This window comes from Tripterygium wilfordii, chromosome 14, assembly GCF_013401445.1.
Source record: "Tripterygium wilfordii isolate XIE 37 chromosome 14, ASM1340144v1, whole genome shotgun sequence".
NCBI lineage: Eukaryota > Viridiplantae > Streptophyta > Magnoliopsida > Celastrales > Celastraceae > Tripterygium > Tripterygium wilfordii.
The window spans coordinates 4,022,621-4,041,318 of record NC_052245.1 but is presented as its reverse complement, the minus strand read 5'-3'; the positions used below and the strand labels follow the sequence as shown (position 1 = coordinate 4,041,318).

The 18,698-nt window shown below is 35.6% G+C and overlaps 1 protein-coding gene and 1 long non-coding RNA gene across 6 annotated transcripts; one reads left to right on the top strand and one right to left on the bottom strand.

Moving 5' to 3' along the window:
* Positions 1-28: 28 nt before the first annotated feature.
* Positions 29-4,480, bottom strand: LOC120014700. Its single transcript, XR_005471612.1, has 5 exons — positions 3,917-4,480; positions 2,718-2,837; positions 1,547-1,673; positions 1,182-1,271; positions 29-1,097 (listed from the first exon to the last, which is right to left on the bottom strand). It is a non-coding gene; the product is annotated as an uncharacterized LOC120014700 (long non-coding RNA).
* Positions 4,481-7,436: 2,956 nt separating this feature from the next.
* LOC120015467 (diacylglycerol lipase-beta) lies at positions 7,437-18,297 on the top strand. Of its 5 annotated transcripts, none has more exons than XR_005471762.1 (16): positions 7,437-7,635; positions 7,720-8,023; positions 8,222-8,360; positions 8,717-8,936; positions 9,026-9,126; positions 10,181-10,299; positions 10,379-10,470; positions 11,096-11,201; positions 12,587-12,741; positions 13,938-14,065; positions 15,104-15,225; positions 16,409-16,506; positions 16,613-16,784; positions 16,992-17,364; positions 17,506-17,572; positions 17,835-18,297. XR_005471762.1 is itself a non-coding variant. In XM_038867916.1 (16 exons), the coding sequence occupies exons 2-15, from the start codon at positions 7,754-7,756 to the stop codon at positions 17,564-17,566; spliced, it is 2,091 nt and encodes a 696-aa protein (XP_038723844.1). In that variant the 5' UTR covers positions 7,439-7,635; positions 7,720-7,753; the 3' UTR covers positions 17,567-17,572; positions 17,835-18,297. The 5 variants fall into 5 exon arrangements, 4 of the variants coding, with proteins under 4 accessions (XP_038723844.1, XP_038723842.1, XP_038723843.1 ...); XM_038867916.1 differs by having other exon boundaries at positions 7,439-7,635; positions 16,733-16,839; XM_038867914.1 differs by having other exon boundaries at positions 7,439-7,635; positions 16,613-16,839; positions 17,506-17,581.
* Positions 18,298-18,698: the final 401 nt, after the last annotated feature.

Here is an 18,698-nt window from a genome sequence, read left to right as displayed (position 1 = left end):
CATGCTTACTCCTTATATATATACTAGTCGAAATCCCGCGCGACGCGCGGGTATGATTTTCTTTTTTCATTTTTATTTGTTAGTTTTTTGATGTTATTTTGTATATTTAATTTTTTTTCAACTTCTTTTTCAAATTCATGATTCCTGATATTCTACACTCGTAGCTCATAGAAATTATTTTTTCATTTCCTGACAATATCATATCTCTGAAAACATGTCAGTATTCCATCAACTTAGTCCGATCTTGTATATTTTGTCTTATCACAATTATGAAACAGTGATATCCTCCTTCTTCATTTCTTATTAGGAGTGCAATATTGAATATAAAAAACTTTTGTGCCAGAAAATATTCGAAACGATACAATAAATTGGTGTAGAAAAAAATATAAATTAATGACATGAAATATTAGAAAGAAAAAAAGAAAGAAGAAAGATAGAACCTAGGCATCACACCTAGAGTTTCTTGACATTAAGTATATTTGTATCATGAGTTCATACCAATGATTCTTGCTGGAAAATTCACTCGAGACACGAAGGAAAAATGCTAAGAATACATTAAGCAAAACTCAGATACATGAAGAAAAAAATACTACATATGTGGGCTTTCATGAAAGCATAAAAAGACAACATTCTATCTAGACAGAGTATGTCAAGTCGTAGACGAATACCCTATATCAAACTTGGATGATACATGATTTAGAAATAGCCATATTAAACATTCACTTCTGTTAGAGCCTCTCTTTCACAATATACATTTTTAGAAATTAATTTAATTTTTGAGATTTAAAAAATACAGGGAAAAAAATAAAAACTCAAATATCTCACAATAAACTATATATATATATAATTTAATTTGAAAAAAATTGCCAAAATTAAAAACTTAAACTTGAAAAACCCATCCCTAGAATTTATTATTTGAAAATAACAAACAAATAAACATAAAATAAGACAGAACATGAAAGACCACTTGACAACGCAAAACATTAAAAATACCTCCAAAGTGAAGGGCACGATCAGACCTTATTCGCCTAAGAAATACTTTTCTCTTATACCTAGCAAATTTAAATCTCTACTCAATGGCAATCCCCAAAATGCTCCTGCAAAAAACATATTAAAAAAACCATATCTAAATTTTGTAGTACAACAGCAGAAAACAAAAGTGGAGGGACATCCATCCAAACCTTCTTAATCTATGTTGTTGTAACTTAAATCGCCTAAACAATCTTGCATGCCTATGTTGCCGAACTCCAGACCACACGGCAACAGAAAATCTAAAACACAAAAAATATAGCACTTAACCCATCAACAACATATATCGAAATGAAAAAAAAAAATCGATTCAAAAACAACAATCCAAATATCACTCACCACAAATAATACAATCTTTTTATTTAAAACATTTAAATTTTTATAAGGTATAAAGATAACATTCCTGTAGTTTTAAAAACCACAGATCTAGCAACTAACATTAGGAAATGACAAATATATAAAATAACAAAATAAGCACATAGACATCATCAAGAGTTTTCTAATATTAGAGTGTTACCTTATGTCTCGTTCTTGGGTGCACTCCATTTGAAAACACTATATAATGTAAACAAAGATATGATTAAAGTTCAAAACCTGTGGACATATTAAAGTGTTGAAACCATGTCAATATGTTTTATCAAAACCTGCAATGAATAAATTCAATAACCAATTGTCAGCTAACAATACAGTAACTATGCACAATTATGCCCAATTAGAATATGGCATAATGCTGAGATGTTTTTGGTTAATGGTTGCATGGGACTCTAATTATTTATGTTAAAAAAATTTTGTTGTGGCTTTACACTTTTACAAACTGCGTCAAATGAATTATAGTGCAGTAGTTACTACAGCAGTACCATAGTAGTTTGTAAAAAAAATGTTGGATTAAAGAAAGGCTAATATTGAAGAAGTATGTCCCCCAAACAAATTAAAAACTTATAAGTTTAGACTATTTGAATCATTTAACATCACCACAAACTTTATTCGATTTAACATCTCATTCTCTTCAAAACTAAAGTATTTAGAATGAATCTTTTAACAATGAAAGCCCGTATACACATTATAGTTCAAAATACATGTCAATGAGTATTAAATCAATACAGGGACAATGCAAAGCCGAAAACTGTAGTTGGATTCTCCTTTAGTGGGGCATGCCTTACTAACATACAAAACTCCTAACAGGCTGTAAGAGATGGGCAGTGGCAAGAGCAAGATGCATCTATTTTAGGGCCTAGATATATAATTAGCATAAAGACTGAGTTTCTCAATTGCTTGAAGGGGGCTCAATTAAAAATGACCGGGCAAGTGTTCACCAAGCAAGGAATAAGCAAGTCCGTGTAAACTTCAGATTTGCAAGAGCAGTCAAGTTTATATGATTTAAAATATTACATTTGAGATGGTATGATGGACGGATTTGTTTTGTGCCTGCACCTAGCTTCGAGGCTTATGGGGAACCAGCCAATTACAATGACGGACCTAGTGACACACAGAGAAATCGTGATAGTAGCTTAGAGCAAGCCTTTGATGTTCAACAAAATGGATACCAGGGACCTGATGTTAAGTTAGAGAATCTAGACTGGAGAGCAATTAATGGGCCATTTGTTTCAGTTTGGCTACATAATGTACCTTGGGGGGCTGAACACATATTAGGCAAGGACAACATCATATCACAATCAGGATTTGCTAACCTGCTTCGTAAGGTTGCAGGCACAGTCAGGAGAATTCAGAATCTCATAGTAGAAAACAAAAGTTTAGAGCCAGTCTCAAACGGATCGGGTGAGTTGGAGCCAATTCTGCATATGCAATATCTTGCACCAGCAAAATTAACAGTAAACAATCAACACATTCATTCTAACAATAAATAAATGTCACAATATACTTCACAAAAATTAAAAATATGCAAGGAAGTCTATTTGTGACTATATGTAAACCTAAAAATAACATTATTTTCCTGCCATGGATCGGATTTAAGTCCAGATCAATGCCAAAAATTTTGTATCATAATTATATGCTCAAAAAGGCAAATAATCAACGCACATATGGGGCTATAAACTGCTTTGAAACAAACAAACATATATCACAACAGTTCTTAATCTAAGATCTAAAACTCAAAAAATATGAACAAATATCTGGAGATCGACTTTCAATTTTTTTCCTTCAAATTGAAAAAAGAAAAAAGTTACTCGATCCAAAGAGTCTTTTAGATCAAAACTGCAACCTGTTTCTGCGATCAAACAAAACTACCACACTTATGCCACTAACCTTTTATCAGCTTCACATGAACATACATAAATTGAAGCTTAGAAACTTGCTTTTGGTATATTATATCGAAGCTGATTAAAAGGATATAATATATGAAGAACTTTAGCATATGAGAAACCCATGTCTCATGAATTTTATTAAGCTCTGTTCATCGCATGTGTCCCATTCTGTGGGACTTAACTGCTTCGATTGTTGTTTCTTCAGGTTAAGGAACTAAAATGATACGATTCAAATGTATAGGCAAAACAGATTCAATAACCTAAGACAAATAATGAGTGGCAGCAACCCTAAATACCCACAGAATTCAAAAAACATCAACAATCACCTCATAACGATTAACAATAAAAGAAAGCAAAAAACAAAATCTTTATATACCTCTCACTTGTTGTGGAACACACAACAATCACCTCGTAACGATTAACAATGAAAAAAAGCAAAAAACAAAATCTTTCTATACCTCTCGCTTGTTGTGGAACACACACAGGATTCAATAATTTTAGACACAAAATTATAATTAAACGTCAATTAATCGAGGAAGCAGGGCAAAGACCCACAAAAAATTGTAATTACCACTAAGCTGAGCCGCCAACCATCTACACCAAAATCAGAATCGATTGCCACTAACCTGAGGCGGCCGATTGCAACCAAGCTATGAATCAGACCAAACACCCACAGCAAATCGAAGACTCCATCCCCCACAGCAAATCAAAAACTCCATCCCCCACCAAATTCAGGAGCACGCCAACCATCTATATGAAAATCAGAATCGACTTCAGATTTTGTAGGGTATGGAAACCAAGCAAGGAAGCAACAAAGGGAGCATCAATCGGTTGCAGCTTTTGTGGGCTATGACATTCAAGCACGTAAACACCAAAGGAACGATTTTGTGGGATATGGAAACGACCATGTTTAATTGGGAGATGGAAAGAGAGAAGGGGAGCAGCAAACGTAGGAAAAAAATGGCCGTTTTTCCTTCGCTGCTTTTATTGCCGCAGGAGACGGGAGACGGGAGACGTTTGGAGAGAAAGAGTATTGGAGAAATAGGGGGAGAGCTGAGAGCGTCTGAAAAACAAATAAAGGAATTGTAGAGTGTCCACGTAAGAAGAAACAGAGAGTTTTAGCAGGCCAGGTGTCACAATATTAGCAGAAGTTGTTAGAGCCTCTGCTTTATATATAGGTATAGATATATATATATATATAAATTATGAGAAGTGCATGCTTAATAAGTTGCGCACTCCATTTTTTAAGTGTTTTTAAAAGTGAAATGACAAATAGGACCCACTGTTTTGGGTTTCACAACCGTGCATGCCAATAGATCATCAAAACTAAAACTAGGTAATTCTATCGCCAATGGACAGATGTTAATTACGTTATTTGTGGATTGGGCTCGGGATGGCCTTGCCTAGTCGTTCTACTGCTGCCGGGTTTTCCTAATTTACCGTATGCTCATAAGATGGTTTGTTGTATATTTTGTGACGTTGTTGGTTTGTTATATATTTGTTTTAAATTATTAATTTTATTATGTTTTTAATGTATGATTTATGTTTCGGGTTTGTACATTTTGGTGTGGAATAAGACCGGTAGACTGCGATGAGCACCTTTATGTAGAGTGTGGTTGAGGGACATCAAGGGTTCCTGTGCCTCCACAAAAGAATGTAGCTTAATGTGATGTTTGGAGGTGGTCCGGTCGTGGACTTAAGAGTAAGAGTGAAATATAAAGAGTGAAATAACAGTAGTAATAACAATAACAAATTGCATCATAAACAATATCATTCATAAACAGTATCATTCAAGGTAATGCAGTAAACTAATAATTCAACAACCAAGGACAGGTGGCCCATTCTGATTGGCTTTTGGAAAAATTACTTCACACTTGAGCTCTCAAGTGTTTCTAAAATTTCCATTGTACACCATTATTTTTCAGGTATGCAAAAAGGTCTCATTGTGAGGATATAGTGCTGAACTTTTCCAAAAAGTAAGATATCAAGTGTGAGATTTAGCATCAACTGTGGGTGCTCTAAGAAGAGTAACTACAACAAACTTGTGTCAGAAGCAACTAGGTGCGCGCTTGAGGGCCTGTTGATATGACATTTTAGTTGGGGATGAGGACGGTAAGGTGACAGTTGTGGGCCTTGGCACTTGGCCAACCCCTTGGGCCTTGCACCTTTTTTTGCACTAACAAGTATCTTAAATAGTAACTGTTTTGATATTTCTAATTGGAAGGGTAGCCGGCCCGTTGCCGTCCTAACTTAAGACACACACGAGTATAGAAAAGAGATAGGTAAATTTTAGTCACATCCCAGACTTTACTAACCACACCCCGACTTATGTTGTCTTACCCTTTACTCTTTGAGGGGTGTAGAATGTGGATATAAAGGGGTGCAGTTCGAAAAGGCCGGGGTGCAACCAAAGAGACAATCGATACATAATTGGCCAAATTCACCTTGCCAATATGCACTATTGATATCCATTAAACAAAAAAGTGATGAGCGCTATATACACCCTACGAGTTACTAAGTACACCCTAAAATCTCATCAAAATGCCCAATCTTCAAACACCCACTATCCTTACCAGTTCTCAACTTCAACCCTAACTCATTTTTCTTCTTCACTTACTTTCGATGGAGACTGAAGACGAAGACCAGGGGAAAAGCCGTCGCCACCACCGCACTGTGTAGCAGTAACTTCTTTTTAGGGCTTCTGAACAAAGAGCCCTCTTTCTCTCTCGTCTTCCGACATGACATTGCCATCATCACCAAGCTCACTCACAAGCTCTTCGACTTCAAGGCAACGAGCGAAGCACTCATTTGCTATATCAGTTATGTCGAGGTTAGGGTATGAAAGGATTGGTATTTTGTTGCACAGGCATGGTTACCGGTGGTGAGACTCGGTTAGATTCAACTACATCAGCTGTGGTACTACTAGCCATGGCATAGTTGAAGGATCCCGATGACTACTCTAGGGACAAAGTGATGATGGTCGTAGTGATTTATTTGGGACTCATGGGGATTTAGGGTTTGAGACTGATAGTGAGGATTTGGAGGTGGATGATGTTAATACTTAATAGTGTAGATTATGGTGTTGCCAACCATGGCTGAATTGTAGATTTAGGGTTTGGGATTGGGGTGTAGATTGTGTTTTTAGAAAAGCAAAACAAAAAAAGAGGTGTACTTGATAATGTTATATTTTTAACTAAGATTTATTAAGATTGTGATGTATTTAGTAAAATTTGGGGTGTATATAATGTTGATCCAAAAAAGTACCAATTGCATTAAAATAGTCAGGCCTGCAAATTTGATGGTTGAATAAGTACTATGATATTCCAAGGCTTGCTAAGTCTTCAATTTTCACAGAATGAGAAATGTTATTTGCACACCACTAAAATATAAAATTTACACCACTTACATTAATATTATAAGTTTACACCTAAATTTTAATGAGTAGACAAAATTGTCCTTTAGTAGTAAAATTTAGATAGAAAAGTATTAAGTTTACATACATAAATAAACCCACATCCCTTATCATTTTTTGCGTCTCAAGACAACATGTAGTGTTGTTTCAACCCATCGAAAAATGCCCAAGGCAACTCAAACAATCCGGAGCAACCATTCTCGTTATAGGTTACGTTTAAGTCTAAATTTTTTCTCAAATCTGTAAATTCTTATTTTGGGTATGTGGTTTTGATAATTTCTGGAACAAGATCGGTCAAGTTATTGTTATAAAGCATCAATAGGTGTCTATACTTGTTCTTCATGTCCAATTTTGTGTGTTAAACTGCTCAAAATTTTATCAATGAACCATCATCCACCAACTTGGCATCCTTAGACAATAAATCTAATCGCCATATGACGATGATGGGTAGTGGCTACAACACTTGCAATGAATGCAACCCATTTGTTTAACAATAATTAGAGGATGAAGAAGACCAAACTCAAATTACAGCTCAAGAATTTGGAGAATTTTGGTGTAGATTTACTATTTAATTCAATATGTAAACGTAAATTTATTTTTTATTTTTAGTTTAAGAGTTAATATGTAAACAATGATATTGATCTAAAATATAAAATTTTTAAAAATAGTGTAAATCTATTATTTTAATTGTTTGCAAATAAAATTTTTCTCACAGAATTTAGGCTTTAGGGTTCGAACCGAAGTGTCGTGTATAAAAAGTATGAAATTAAAACAACTCTCCTGAAATCATTAATTTAGCTGATCAATATTTTTTTCCCCAAAACTCTCCTCTCATGAGTATGACTCTCTTCGTCGTCGATATTGATCAGCTAGATTAGACGGGTCTTTTTTCCATTCAGCCCGAGCTTTCTCTTGGTCGAATATCTTTTTGAGGTATGGATTGCTTAATCTTTGTTTTTCTTGATGTCTTTTATTATGACTTTTGAGGTTGCAATGGTGCTCGTAATTTGCATTCAGCGGTATAAGCTTCCTTGATCAATCGTATAAGGCAATGAGGATGTCAATGTTCAAGAGTCTGAGATTGAGCGCTGTAATATTGGGACTGTGCAATTTGGGGGTGGTGATCGTTGGAGGGTATCTCGTGTTCCTTTCTTGTGACCGTGGAAGGATGGTCCCTGTAGTGGCTGTTTCCTTGGCTGGGGCGCTCAAAATCTTCGCAATGGTCCGCTCTGCACTCGCACAGCAAGCCACCGCCAGGACAATTCTTGATTCTCCCCTAGAAACCACAATTGCCGACACTGTCATTCGCCTTCAGAGACGGGTATGTATCATATTTCTCTCAATTTAATGTGCGGATGGAAAATTGATTGTGATTATATGAAAGCATGCTGGAGACAATGGCTGCTTCAAAGTCCAGAATTTCTCTTCTGCATTCTCTCTTCCACTTGATTTATGGAATTTGCACAGTTAGTATTCCTATCTAATTTGATGAAAAATTGTTGCCTTTTTTGTTGATTAGGTTAGGTACAAATCATGGCTTTGGTGGAGCCGTTTTGCCGTAGTCATTACGGTGCTGCAAGTTGTGGGTACAACTTACCTTGTGTTCCAATTAGCTAAACATATTTCTCGGGATGTAACATCCACTGATTGTCTTTTTGGTAAGATGTTGCATTCTTTTCTTTATCATATTTTTTTTTATAATTTAAATTTCTCATTTATACTTTGTTTTTAAATTTTCATCCATTCCAGTGATGTGTATCCTCATAGAGAAGGGGGTGCGAGTACATTCTTATACCCTAAATTGTTGTCCAGCCATCATGTGGCTTCGTGTGCCTGCTCACCCCTTTGCTTTATTTTTTAGCATTTGTTATATGCAAATGAATTTATACCTTGGTTTTGCTGCATATTGCTGGCAGGTCATTTATTGGTTAACTGTTATTATGTGAGGTTCTCTTTATGTCTCTGATTTGTTTCCTTATGAAAGGGTAAAACTCTATTTGCCAACGCAATGCAGGGGTAGATTCAATTGGTAACCAACAAAAGCCAAAATTGCTCCTTCTATTCATGATCATGGTTTATTTTGTTGCATTATTGCAATGTTTTGTGGGACCTGAGGTTCTACGATGGAGGTCTTTTTATGCAACCCAAGATAATGCATGGAAAGCTCATTATGAAGAGGTGTTTGATCATGGTATACGTGAGGCTTTGTGCTGTCTGGGACGTGTTGAATATTTGTACGTTACTCTGCATTTTTTGGCAATATTCTATGATCTTAATTTATTATAGTTTTTTAGTTTTCAACATTCTTTTCCAATTCATATAGGAGTACATCAGAAGAGGATGAAGTTTATTCAGTGGCACAGTTATTGGGGGACCTAGTTACCTATCGTGCATCGGGCACTGGACATTTGGAACTATTGGCAGGTTTGTTATAGTGACTTGCAGTTCTGGTTGTGCCAAACCAAAAAGCCTTGGCTTGGTTTTCTCCCTTATATTATTATTAGTTTTCTTTTCATAGTTATAATTCCAATTATGGCTTGGTTTTGTTGAATCTTGCAAGAGCAAGACTATCATATCTTCAATATGGAAAATTTTATCCTGGGGTTTTCTGATAGTTAATTTGAGTCAATCATTGTCAACCTAAGGGACTATTTACTCAATGTATGAGGGTGTGTTATTGAATGAAACTCCTTTTCACGTCAAAATCATTTGGTTGGAATGAGTAGAAACATGGTTTTGTCAGATGCATAATGCATTTCCTGCACTATAATGAGAATTCAGATCTTAGGTTGCGCTAGGTCATTCTGAAATATTTCTAAAATCTTAAAGGCTGTCTATGGGCTTGTCCTGAATCCATAACAGGAACCATAATTCAGGACTATACCCAGTTATTTGCTTAGGGAAGATTTTAACTTGTCATCATATTGTTGTGTTTAGGACGACCCTAAACTCATATTGTTCTGCGATTTGTTAAGGACGTCCTCAAATTATGAGCTCTTTATTCAGGAAAAAGGATAAAAATATCCAACCTTGTTGTGAGCTAATTGAAAGTAACTTGTAAGAAAATTTTAAGATGTTTTAGACATGTTAAATGTAAGAATAGAAATTCCCCAATAAAGAAATGTGAGGAAATACAACTAGGAACTGCTAGGGAATTGAGCAAGGGCATGGATGTGAACAGTGAACGGCTTGGTGGAGTACAAACTTGCAATTGAGTGGTGGAAGAGAACCCTGGTAGTGGGCACCAAGTAGCTTTTCATGTAGCACTCATGTTGTTGAATTATGTGTTAATGAGAACACCATGGCTTGTTCATTTCCAGGAAGAAATTTCGAAATCTGCAAATTATTATTTCCTTTTATAAGATTTTTGCTTGTCTAACCATTAATTATATAGATAACATCTCAAGTATTTATTTCGATTTTGTCTGTTTGTCTTGATTTTCTATGACACTGGGAAATGTTACGTTTACGTGTACAGGTCTAGCATTATTGCAGAGGCAAAGCGAATCCCCAAAAAGTTATGAAGGGTTGGAGGCACCTGAAGAGCAGATTAAGTGGGCTCTCAATTTCCATACATTTGCTGAAGGTGCTTACACGGTATGATTATGTCACCTGCTTAACATTGTCATTTAATTGTTATCTTTGTTAATTGGACTTAATTTGCTACATGATTCAGGGTCCATTACTTGACGTTGGAAGAAGTCCGATATGTTTTTCTTGTGCTTGGTTCTACCGACAAGGGACTTTGACTCCTTGGACTCGTAACAGGTCATTTTTAACAAATATCTTATATGTTCATGTGTCCATATTCGAATTTTAGGGAGTGTACTTTTAATAAGCGTCAACCTCCCATCTTTTGATCCTCTTCCAGCCAGAGAGCTTCTTGTCAAAGTCAGCTACCAAGAGGTCCAGATATTTTGGTCTTTATACTTAGCACCCAAGGGAAGCCCAAGATAATTTGTATGCAGGCTGCTAACTCCACATCTGATTGCCGCTGCTAGATCCTCTATATCCGTTGTATTACCCAATGGATTGATCTTACTTTTGGTTAAGTTCACCCTCAAACCAGCGATAGCTTCAAAGCCTAAAAGGATGGTGTGACGGTTGATAACTTGCTCCATACTTTCTCCACAAAAACACTGAGTATCATCAACATACAACAGATTCGAGATTGTGACGGAATCTGACCTATTGTTGATCTTGGCCCATTCAAAAAGCCCATTTGAGACTGTTCTATCTAACTACTTTAGATGAATGAAAGAACTCAGTTGCAGCACCATTCACCAATATTGAAAAAGATGCATATGTCGCACACTTTTTGATCTAAGAGATCCATTTTGACCCGAAATCCTTTTTGATTGGAGATGCATATTCTTCTCCTTTTTTTTCTCAGGAGACCTAGACTTCATGGCGATAATTGGTGGCGAGGTCATGCTGCAGCCTTTCTAAAGTATGTTGATGTGCCACCTGAAGCTCTTCGCAAGGGACGCGTTTGCCAGGTTAGTTAATTCTAATGTTGGCTTAACTAGGTTTAACAGAGTGATATTATTTGTTTCTATGTTTTTTCTGGTTTACTATCCTCTTCTTTTCTTTTCTGAACTTATCGGAGACTAACCATCCTATTAGATGATGAAATCAATCTTTACTTCCCCCAAAACTGATCATATATGCTTGATCTTGCGTTAAACCCAAATATTCTAATGAGATCTTGCATTTATCATTGACTCACATACCTCTTTTTTTTTCTTTCAAAATATCTTCAATATTCTATAAGAGTTCGCTTGAGCCCATTTCTCGATCAAATGATAATAGTAGATCACTAACAGTCTCAATGGTTACTAATTACTTACAATTTATTTCATTTTTTGGTACTTCATGTTTGCAACTGCAGTATTTTCGTGTTTTTCTTCATGTAACAACAAAAAAATTCATGAGGTTACACCCCAATAAAAGCCTGTTATTGCTCTCTATCCAAGTTAATCCAGCCCGTAACCATGGGGATTAGGTCAATCAAGCCTTTTTGATTCTTTGATCTGGATAAGCCTAAGTCAGTCTTCAATTCCTCTCTGATACTGCTTGAAGAACCCACTGGATGCCCAGAATCCCTATTATGATGTACCATAACTGAGCAGTCCATTCAGAATAACTATATATTTAATCGAAAGAATTCTTACTAGGGTGACAACATTTCAGCTTGTAGCTTGGAGTAGCAAAGGTGTAAACTTGTTGGTACTTATTTAATGAATTGTTTGAATGATTAGTATAATACATGTAACCCGTTTCCGTTGTCATATGGCCAAAATTTTCCAAAAAGAAATGAAATAAAATTAATAGTTATCATAAGAGTATAATGGGTAAATACAAGACAAGACTGTAGAAGACATCAAACACAATTCTCTCTTGGCCTTTAAGATTCTTTCAGTGAGCTTTTTGTTGTCTAGATCAAGGTTGATCTTGCAAGATATTCGCAGGTAGAGGGCTACTAGATGTGGAGGTCTTTGGTCGAGACTAGGTTAACTTATGTGCCTATCAGATGTTTGATATTCAAATTCTGAATCACCTATTGACTCCACTTATGGAAATGTTTCTTGTGTACTGTGTTGCCTTTCTTTTTAGGAGGTGAAGAGAGCGTTGGTCGGTGGTGGAAGGATTTCTTAAATCCATGACTTGTATGCATCTGTATCTTCATGTATACCTTGGCTTGTTGGCATAACATTATAGAGATTTCAGTAGTATAGGATTCTCACTTTGGCTACTAAAGGGGAATGGTTGTTCATATCTTCTGCTTGTGGTGCTTTTTCTTGGTCCAATATGCAAATTATAGACTTTCCATATTCTATGCATCTGGATTATTTCTTAAATAATCCAATTTTCCATGTTTCAGAAAAAGCGTGAAGCTGCATACTTTGTTGTGGTTCTGCATCATATAAGATGTGTAGTGATTGCAGTACGGGGTACTGAGACCCCTGAAGATCTAATTACTGACGGCTTAGGCAGGGAATGCCCCCTTTCTGTGGAAGACTTAGATGGATTGATAAAGTATGTCTCTTTCTCTCGTCACTTGTATATTCTTTGCTTTCAGTTGTTTGCACAACTGTAACTTGTTTCTCAATAAACAAGAAAAGTGAACTTTGATGCTAAGCATCATGGCATAAACTTTTTCATTATCTTTTTCATTCTCTAATGGTTTCATTTCAATTATTTTCTAACTAATCTAAATAATAATTGTGTTTGTGTATTTTTTCCAGTTTTTTGTTTAATTCACGGGCTTATGGTAAAAGTTTATGTTTTTCAATGTTCTTCCATATGCAATTGAAGGATTGATGCAGCTTTGACTTATTAATAATCCCACATGTATTGTTTTAAGTTAATGAAAAGCGACTTAGTAAAATTTCGTCGATAATGTCTGTTATCAAACTAATTGTAAAATGAATTTATTGATGCCTATTTTAGTCGAATAATTGAAATATGCGTCAATAAATTTAGTGGATAACTGAATCGCTGAAAGTCATGGCTTGGCTTGGTGAACTAGTAAGTTTAGATATTAAGGAACCTAATATACAGCTTAGCAGTTGAACTGGAGTCCAAGGGTCTGTGTAGTTTTTATTATCGTTTGTTTTAAGGGTTCTACGAATTGTTTTTCCTTCTTCTTCTTTTCATTTTATTTGAGTTTGGGGGTGGGGGCGAAGTTGGGGGAGAAGGTAGTTGGTTGGTGGCACTTTATAAAGGAGGGCTACTTTGTGAAGTCTAAGTTGATCGAGTTCTCTAACATATCAATGTGAGAGGATCTGTTGAAGCTTGAAATCATTTTATCATGCACTTTTTAGATGGCAACAAGATCTTAGCACACATTGATAGAAACATACTATTTTTTTCTTTGATGTATACAGACTTTGGTGATTTGATACATTGTTAGTGTCCAATTGGGAATTGCCTTCAACATCGCCACTGGCAGACATGCTAATGTCTATGCTTTGTGGGTTGGGGGGGGGGGGTGTTCACCCGAATTTCTGTATTGATCCAACATTGTGGGCTTCACTTTTCCAAGAAGTGTATTTTCTTTTTCATTCTAACAGTATGAATTACTATGATGTAGTTGGTATGTTGTCATTGTTTGAATTTGTCATCGCTGTGATTCGTTTTACCTTTTATTTTGTTAAGCTGCACTTTGCACTTAAGAGTGCTTACCAAAAAAAAGTGCTGGACTGAACGCTTACCTCTTATTTTGTCTGCAGTAGCAGTTACATAGATCCTGATGTGAAGAAAAGTGTGGAATCATCTTTCCCACACTATGGGCATTTTGGTATAGTTGGGGCTGCACGGGATCTTTACATGCATATTGAAGGAAATTCCGCCAATAATGGTAATAATTCTATGTATTTTCTCCATGCTTCTCTAAACTTGTTTGTTAAAACAATCCTTCTAGATGACTATACTTTCCATAATTACAAGCTTTTTTTATGCCTCAAGCAACTATGTTAACTCCTATAACTTTAATTTTAATAAGTTGCACTCCTTGCATATATCAGTATGGTAGATTGTTTACTGCGACCATGGTGGAGTGAATACAACACTGCGCAATTGGAATTGACTTGCACTAGAAATTATCGAATTGAACCTATAAGAAAGGATGAAACGTGAGTAGAAAAGAGCGTAAACCAAGAACTAGAAGAGGAAAAAGGCTAGCTTCAATTTTTAGCTGTCAAAATATTCATCATCATTCTATTGCATAACAATATCCTCATAGTTTTAAATAAACAAAGCACATAATGGAAATGCTAGTGGAGCATAACCAAGGTCTAACATAAAATAAAACAACTGCAAACTAAAATAGCCTTTAGGCAAAATTATTTTCACAAAAAAATCACAAAGTAACAAAATAAATAGATGGTCATCGGTCATCCAACCACAAAGTAAGTGGTGAAGCCATCTTCATCTTGTGTCTATAAACATGTCCAAAATGTCTCAGTGAGGTGTCCGTACCATGTAATGTAAACTTAAGTACTTCCAGCTGGAAAACATCCCTGTATTTTGGCTTATGTTGTCACCATTGATTTTTTATCTTATTTTTTAATTAGTTTTAGTTATTTATTTATTTCTTTCTCTCTGTGCACTTTCTTGGTGGTGGCATTTCCCAATGATTATGAGTTGAGGTTTTTGTTTTTTTTTTCTCCCTTTTGAAGTAGTGTTCATATTCATTAGTGGCCTATTAATGTAGAAAATGTATTTTCAAATTATTGTTCATGATCAAATTGCGACACGTTCATTCGATTGTTCAACTGCTCGTGATCAAATTGTGGCACATTCACTCAATTGTTTAATGAGGACATTTTGATGATATAAATGGAAATTACTTTCTATTCACTTTGATACATTTATGGAATTGAACGGAGAGATGCAGGACCTGAATCAATTGGCTTCCTTTCTTCATTGCTGGGAGCTGGATGTGAGTGCGATGGATATGATCTCCGTATAGTGGGACATTCCTTGGGAGGCGCCATTGCTACAATGCTAGGACTAAGAGTATGGATTCTCTCAATTGAAGTGATATGCTTATCTCACTATATTGCTTGAAATATATTGTTTTACGGGTGCTTCTGAATGATATTTTCTGATTACCGCTAATGATTGTGCAATTTACTTTTTTGATTGTGGCAGTAGCCAAAGTTTACATATTTTCACTTGCAATATAACACATTTCAGAAAGAATATGCATATTTAGAGTTCCCCAATGGAATTTTGCTTGTGACTCTACTACCTTGTCTTGTTAAATAGAAGGGCAAAGGTACACAAAACTCAGTTATACATTACTGTAACATATTTGTAATTCAATTCTTAAATTCTAGTTCTTATAAATTAATAGATAGTTATGCTATATGCATGGTTCCTTGAAGTAACAAGATTTTAAGCTATTGAGTCAATGCCATGAATAAAGATATAAATTAATTTGGAAGAAATATGTTCTAATAAATTTATAAAATAAATAATTCAATCAACCATTAATTTTAATTTTTAAGTAAAATATTAATAGAATAAAACATGTATCAAATAAAAACAAATGTCTAGCATATAGAATTTTTAGTGCTCACAAATAACAAAGCATTGCTCGAGAGCTGAGGCACTATAAATTATATGTTCATCCTAGTTTAAATAGGGTATGCTGATTTCTTATTTAAGTTCCAAAACTTTAGAAAAATACGGCTTGAGTTGATTAATGGAAGATTTTTAATTTAGTATACAGGGGAAGCCAAATGGCTCATTTTTAGTTGAAATGTAGCAAAAAGGGGATAGCTATAGCCCTTCTTCTCTCTCTTTATCATCTCATTTACCTATGTACCACTCCTTGGTGAGACATGGGATATGAGGTGTAATGTAATGCAGACATGTGATAGTGATATAAATTTCCGTGTTATGAATCCAAGATCCAAATTCCAAATTACCTGGAGATGCTAATGTTTTTCACCACATGAATAGTTATTTTGGTTATGCAATATTGCTAGTTGACTATAGAGCATGATACTTTAGCTGTTGTCTTAGTGTCTTATTGAGTCAAATAATTAAAAAGATTTCTCATCATACAGAGCTTACAAAATTCTTGGTGACTTGGTTGATTTGAAAATACTTTGAATATATTCTACAAAGATCGTAACTCGTAAGTAAAGATAAATAACCCAAGCTCTGAATTTATTTAATTCTTTGTGCGCAGCTTTATAGCAAATTCGCAAATTTACATGTCTATACATATGGGGCTCTTCCTTGCGTGGACTTCATTGTTGCGAGTGCATGCTCTGAATTTGTTACAAGGTAATTTGAATGCCATTAATGCTGCTAGAAGTTTCAAAAAAGTGGTTTTTTTTTTTTTGCTATGAGCCACTCTTTTGCTTGTTATGAATGTTTGAGTTTTCTGCAGCATTGTATACAACAATGAATTTTCTGCACGCCTTTCTGTGGGAGCAATCCTAAGGCTTCGTGCAGCTGTAATTACAACACTCTCACAGGATGAAAGTACTGATACGGCCTTGATCTTCAGACTTGCACGCTCATTTCTCAAAGCAAGCAAGTATCAACTTAGCGGGACGGAGGTAAAGGATCCATCAAAAATTCATCCCAGCGCACATGTGCATCACATCTATGGGGGTCAGTCTTAATTAGTCTCAATATCTTGCCTTCCTCGTTCCTTACTTTGTCCTGTGATCAGAAGATTTTCTCTATGTTTTCAGGCTATATTTTACTATTGGACTTCTTTGAGTGTGCATCTTTCTGATGAAAGATTTTGATATTTTCCACAGAGAATTTGGAAAATGGTCAAGAGTACTCCATCTGGAATGAGGATGACGGAAAAGGACATGTTGATGATGATGAATCTACTAATCCTTTTCATGACATGATTGCTGATAACAATCCATTGGAAGATCCTGTATCTAAATTCTTTGAAACTGTCCCCAGATCTGAAAATAGGTCTGTTCACCATCCACTGGAGATGTTTTTGGCAGGCCTTGTAGTTCATATAGTACCTCAACATAGAAACTTCAGGGTACCACTATGCAAAGACTGGATAATCCAAGGTGGGGCAGATGATTACAAAGCCTATATAGCTAACAGAGAAAGCTTCAATGATATTACCGTGTCCCCATCTATGTTCCTTGACCATCTCCCTTGGAGGTATCACCTTTGCATCACGTTTTGTTACTCAATCTTCTTGCAGAAATTGTGTTGACTAGAATGTAGTATCTCACCGAGTTCGTTATTTTATGATTGCATTTGATGTGCGTCCGTGACTTTGATGAAAGTGATATATTTCAGATGTCACAAAGCGATGCAAAAGATATTGGAGGCTCGAAATGTCGAAAGCATGCATGTATGACAGAATGTAAGTTATGTAAGCTTCGTTAACTATCACTTTTTAATTGCTCCCTCGCTTGTTTTTGTATCTTAATAGCTCTACAGCCTAGTTGAGTAAACTAGAGGGAAGAAACTAATATGTCGGGATGGGGGCCTTAGGAGAATATGGTCCCCAAATAGTGACATTCTGAATCATCTCACAGCTAAATTTTGGTGGTCATGTAGCTAAAAGTTCTTATTCCTGAAATCAGACATATAGTTGATATAATATCATCATTTTCTTTCTACAGAAAACAAACCTATCACGGAGAATGCCAACGTGCTTGTTCTGGACAACTCCAACTAGGATGGAACGATCAGCGAAGACATGGAAGCCAAAGTGCCTGTGCCTGCCTGTGATCTCGTCTCTTATCACCAGTCACCAAAAAGTGGCTGTATGGAGAGAATTGGGGGACGACTTAATACATTAATCAATAATAGATAAATTTCGAAATTCATTCCTGCGACTTTTAGGGTATCGGCTTGGAAATGGGGTCTTGTATTCCCTGTTCATGCAGGTAATGGAAGGAGCTTGCTGGGAACGTGTACAGTTTAGGTGCATACCAACATTAATTGGTACAATCCCCTGTTTCCTCTTAATGTTGGAGAAAACAATCACAAAGTAAATGTATCAGAGCCTCTTGAGGGCAGTAAATTACTGTATCAGAGACATTTGTTGGAGACAAAATTTCTAATACCAGCTTCAGCCCTCCATTATCTTGTAGCCCTGGAGATTGATTATCCTATGTTGTTCCAATTGTACAGTACTAGAATTCACTCCTGGAGAAGGCTTTTAATAGAAATACCGGACAATTTTAGTAGTGGATATGTTACGGAAATGTTTGATGGTGTTTGGTTGTACTTTTATTGGTAACATTTATGTTGTGTAGCATATTTTGACAAATTATGTGCAGGGATATTGTGTATTATATTCTGACATATAAATGTATTTATACATAAAAATTAATTTATAAAATAAAGATTATTAATTAATTAATTAACTCACATATCTATTTATTAATTATCCACGAAGGTCCAAATCGGCACGTGCGTATTTAACACCAAAAAGAGGGCAAGAGATTTCTCAATCGGAAGGGGACAATAGGGTATTTAAC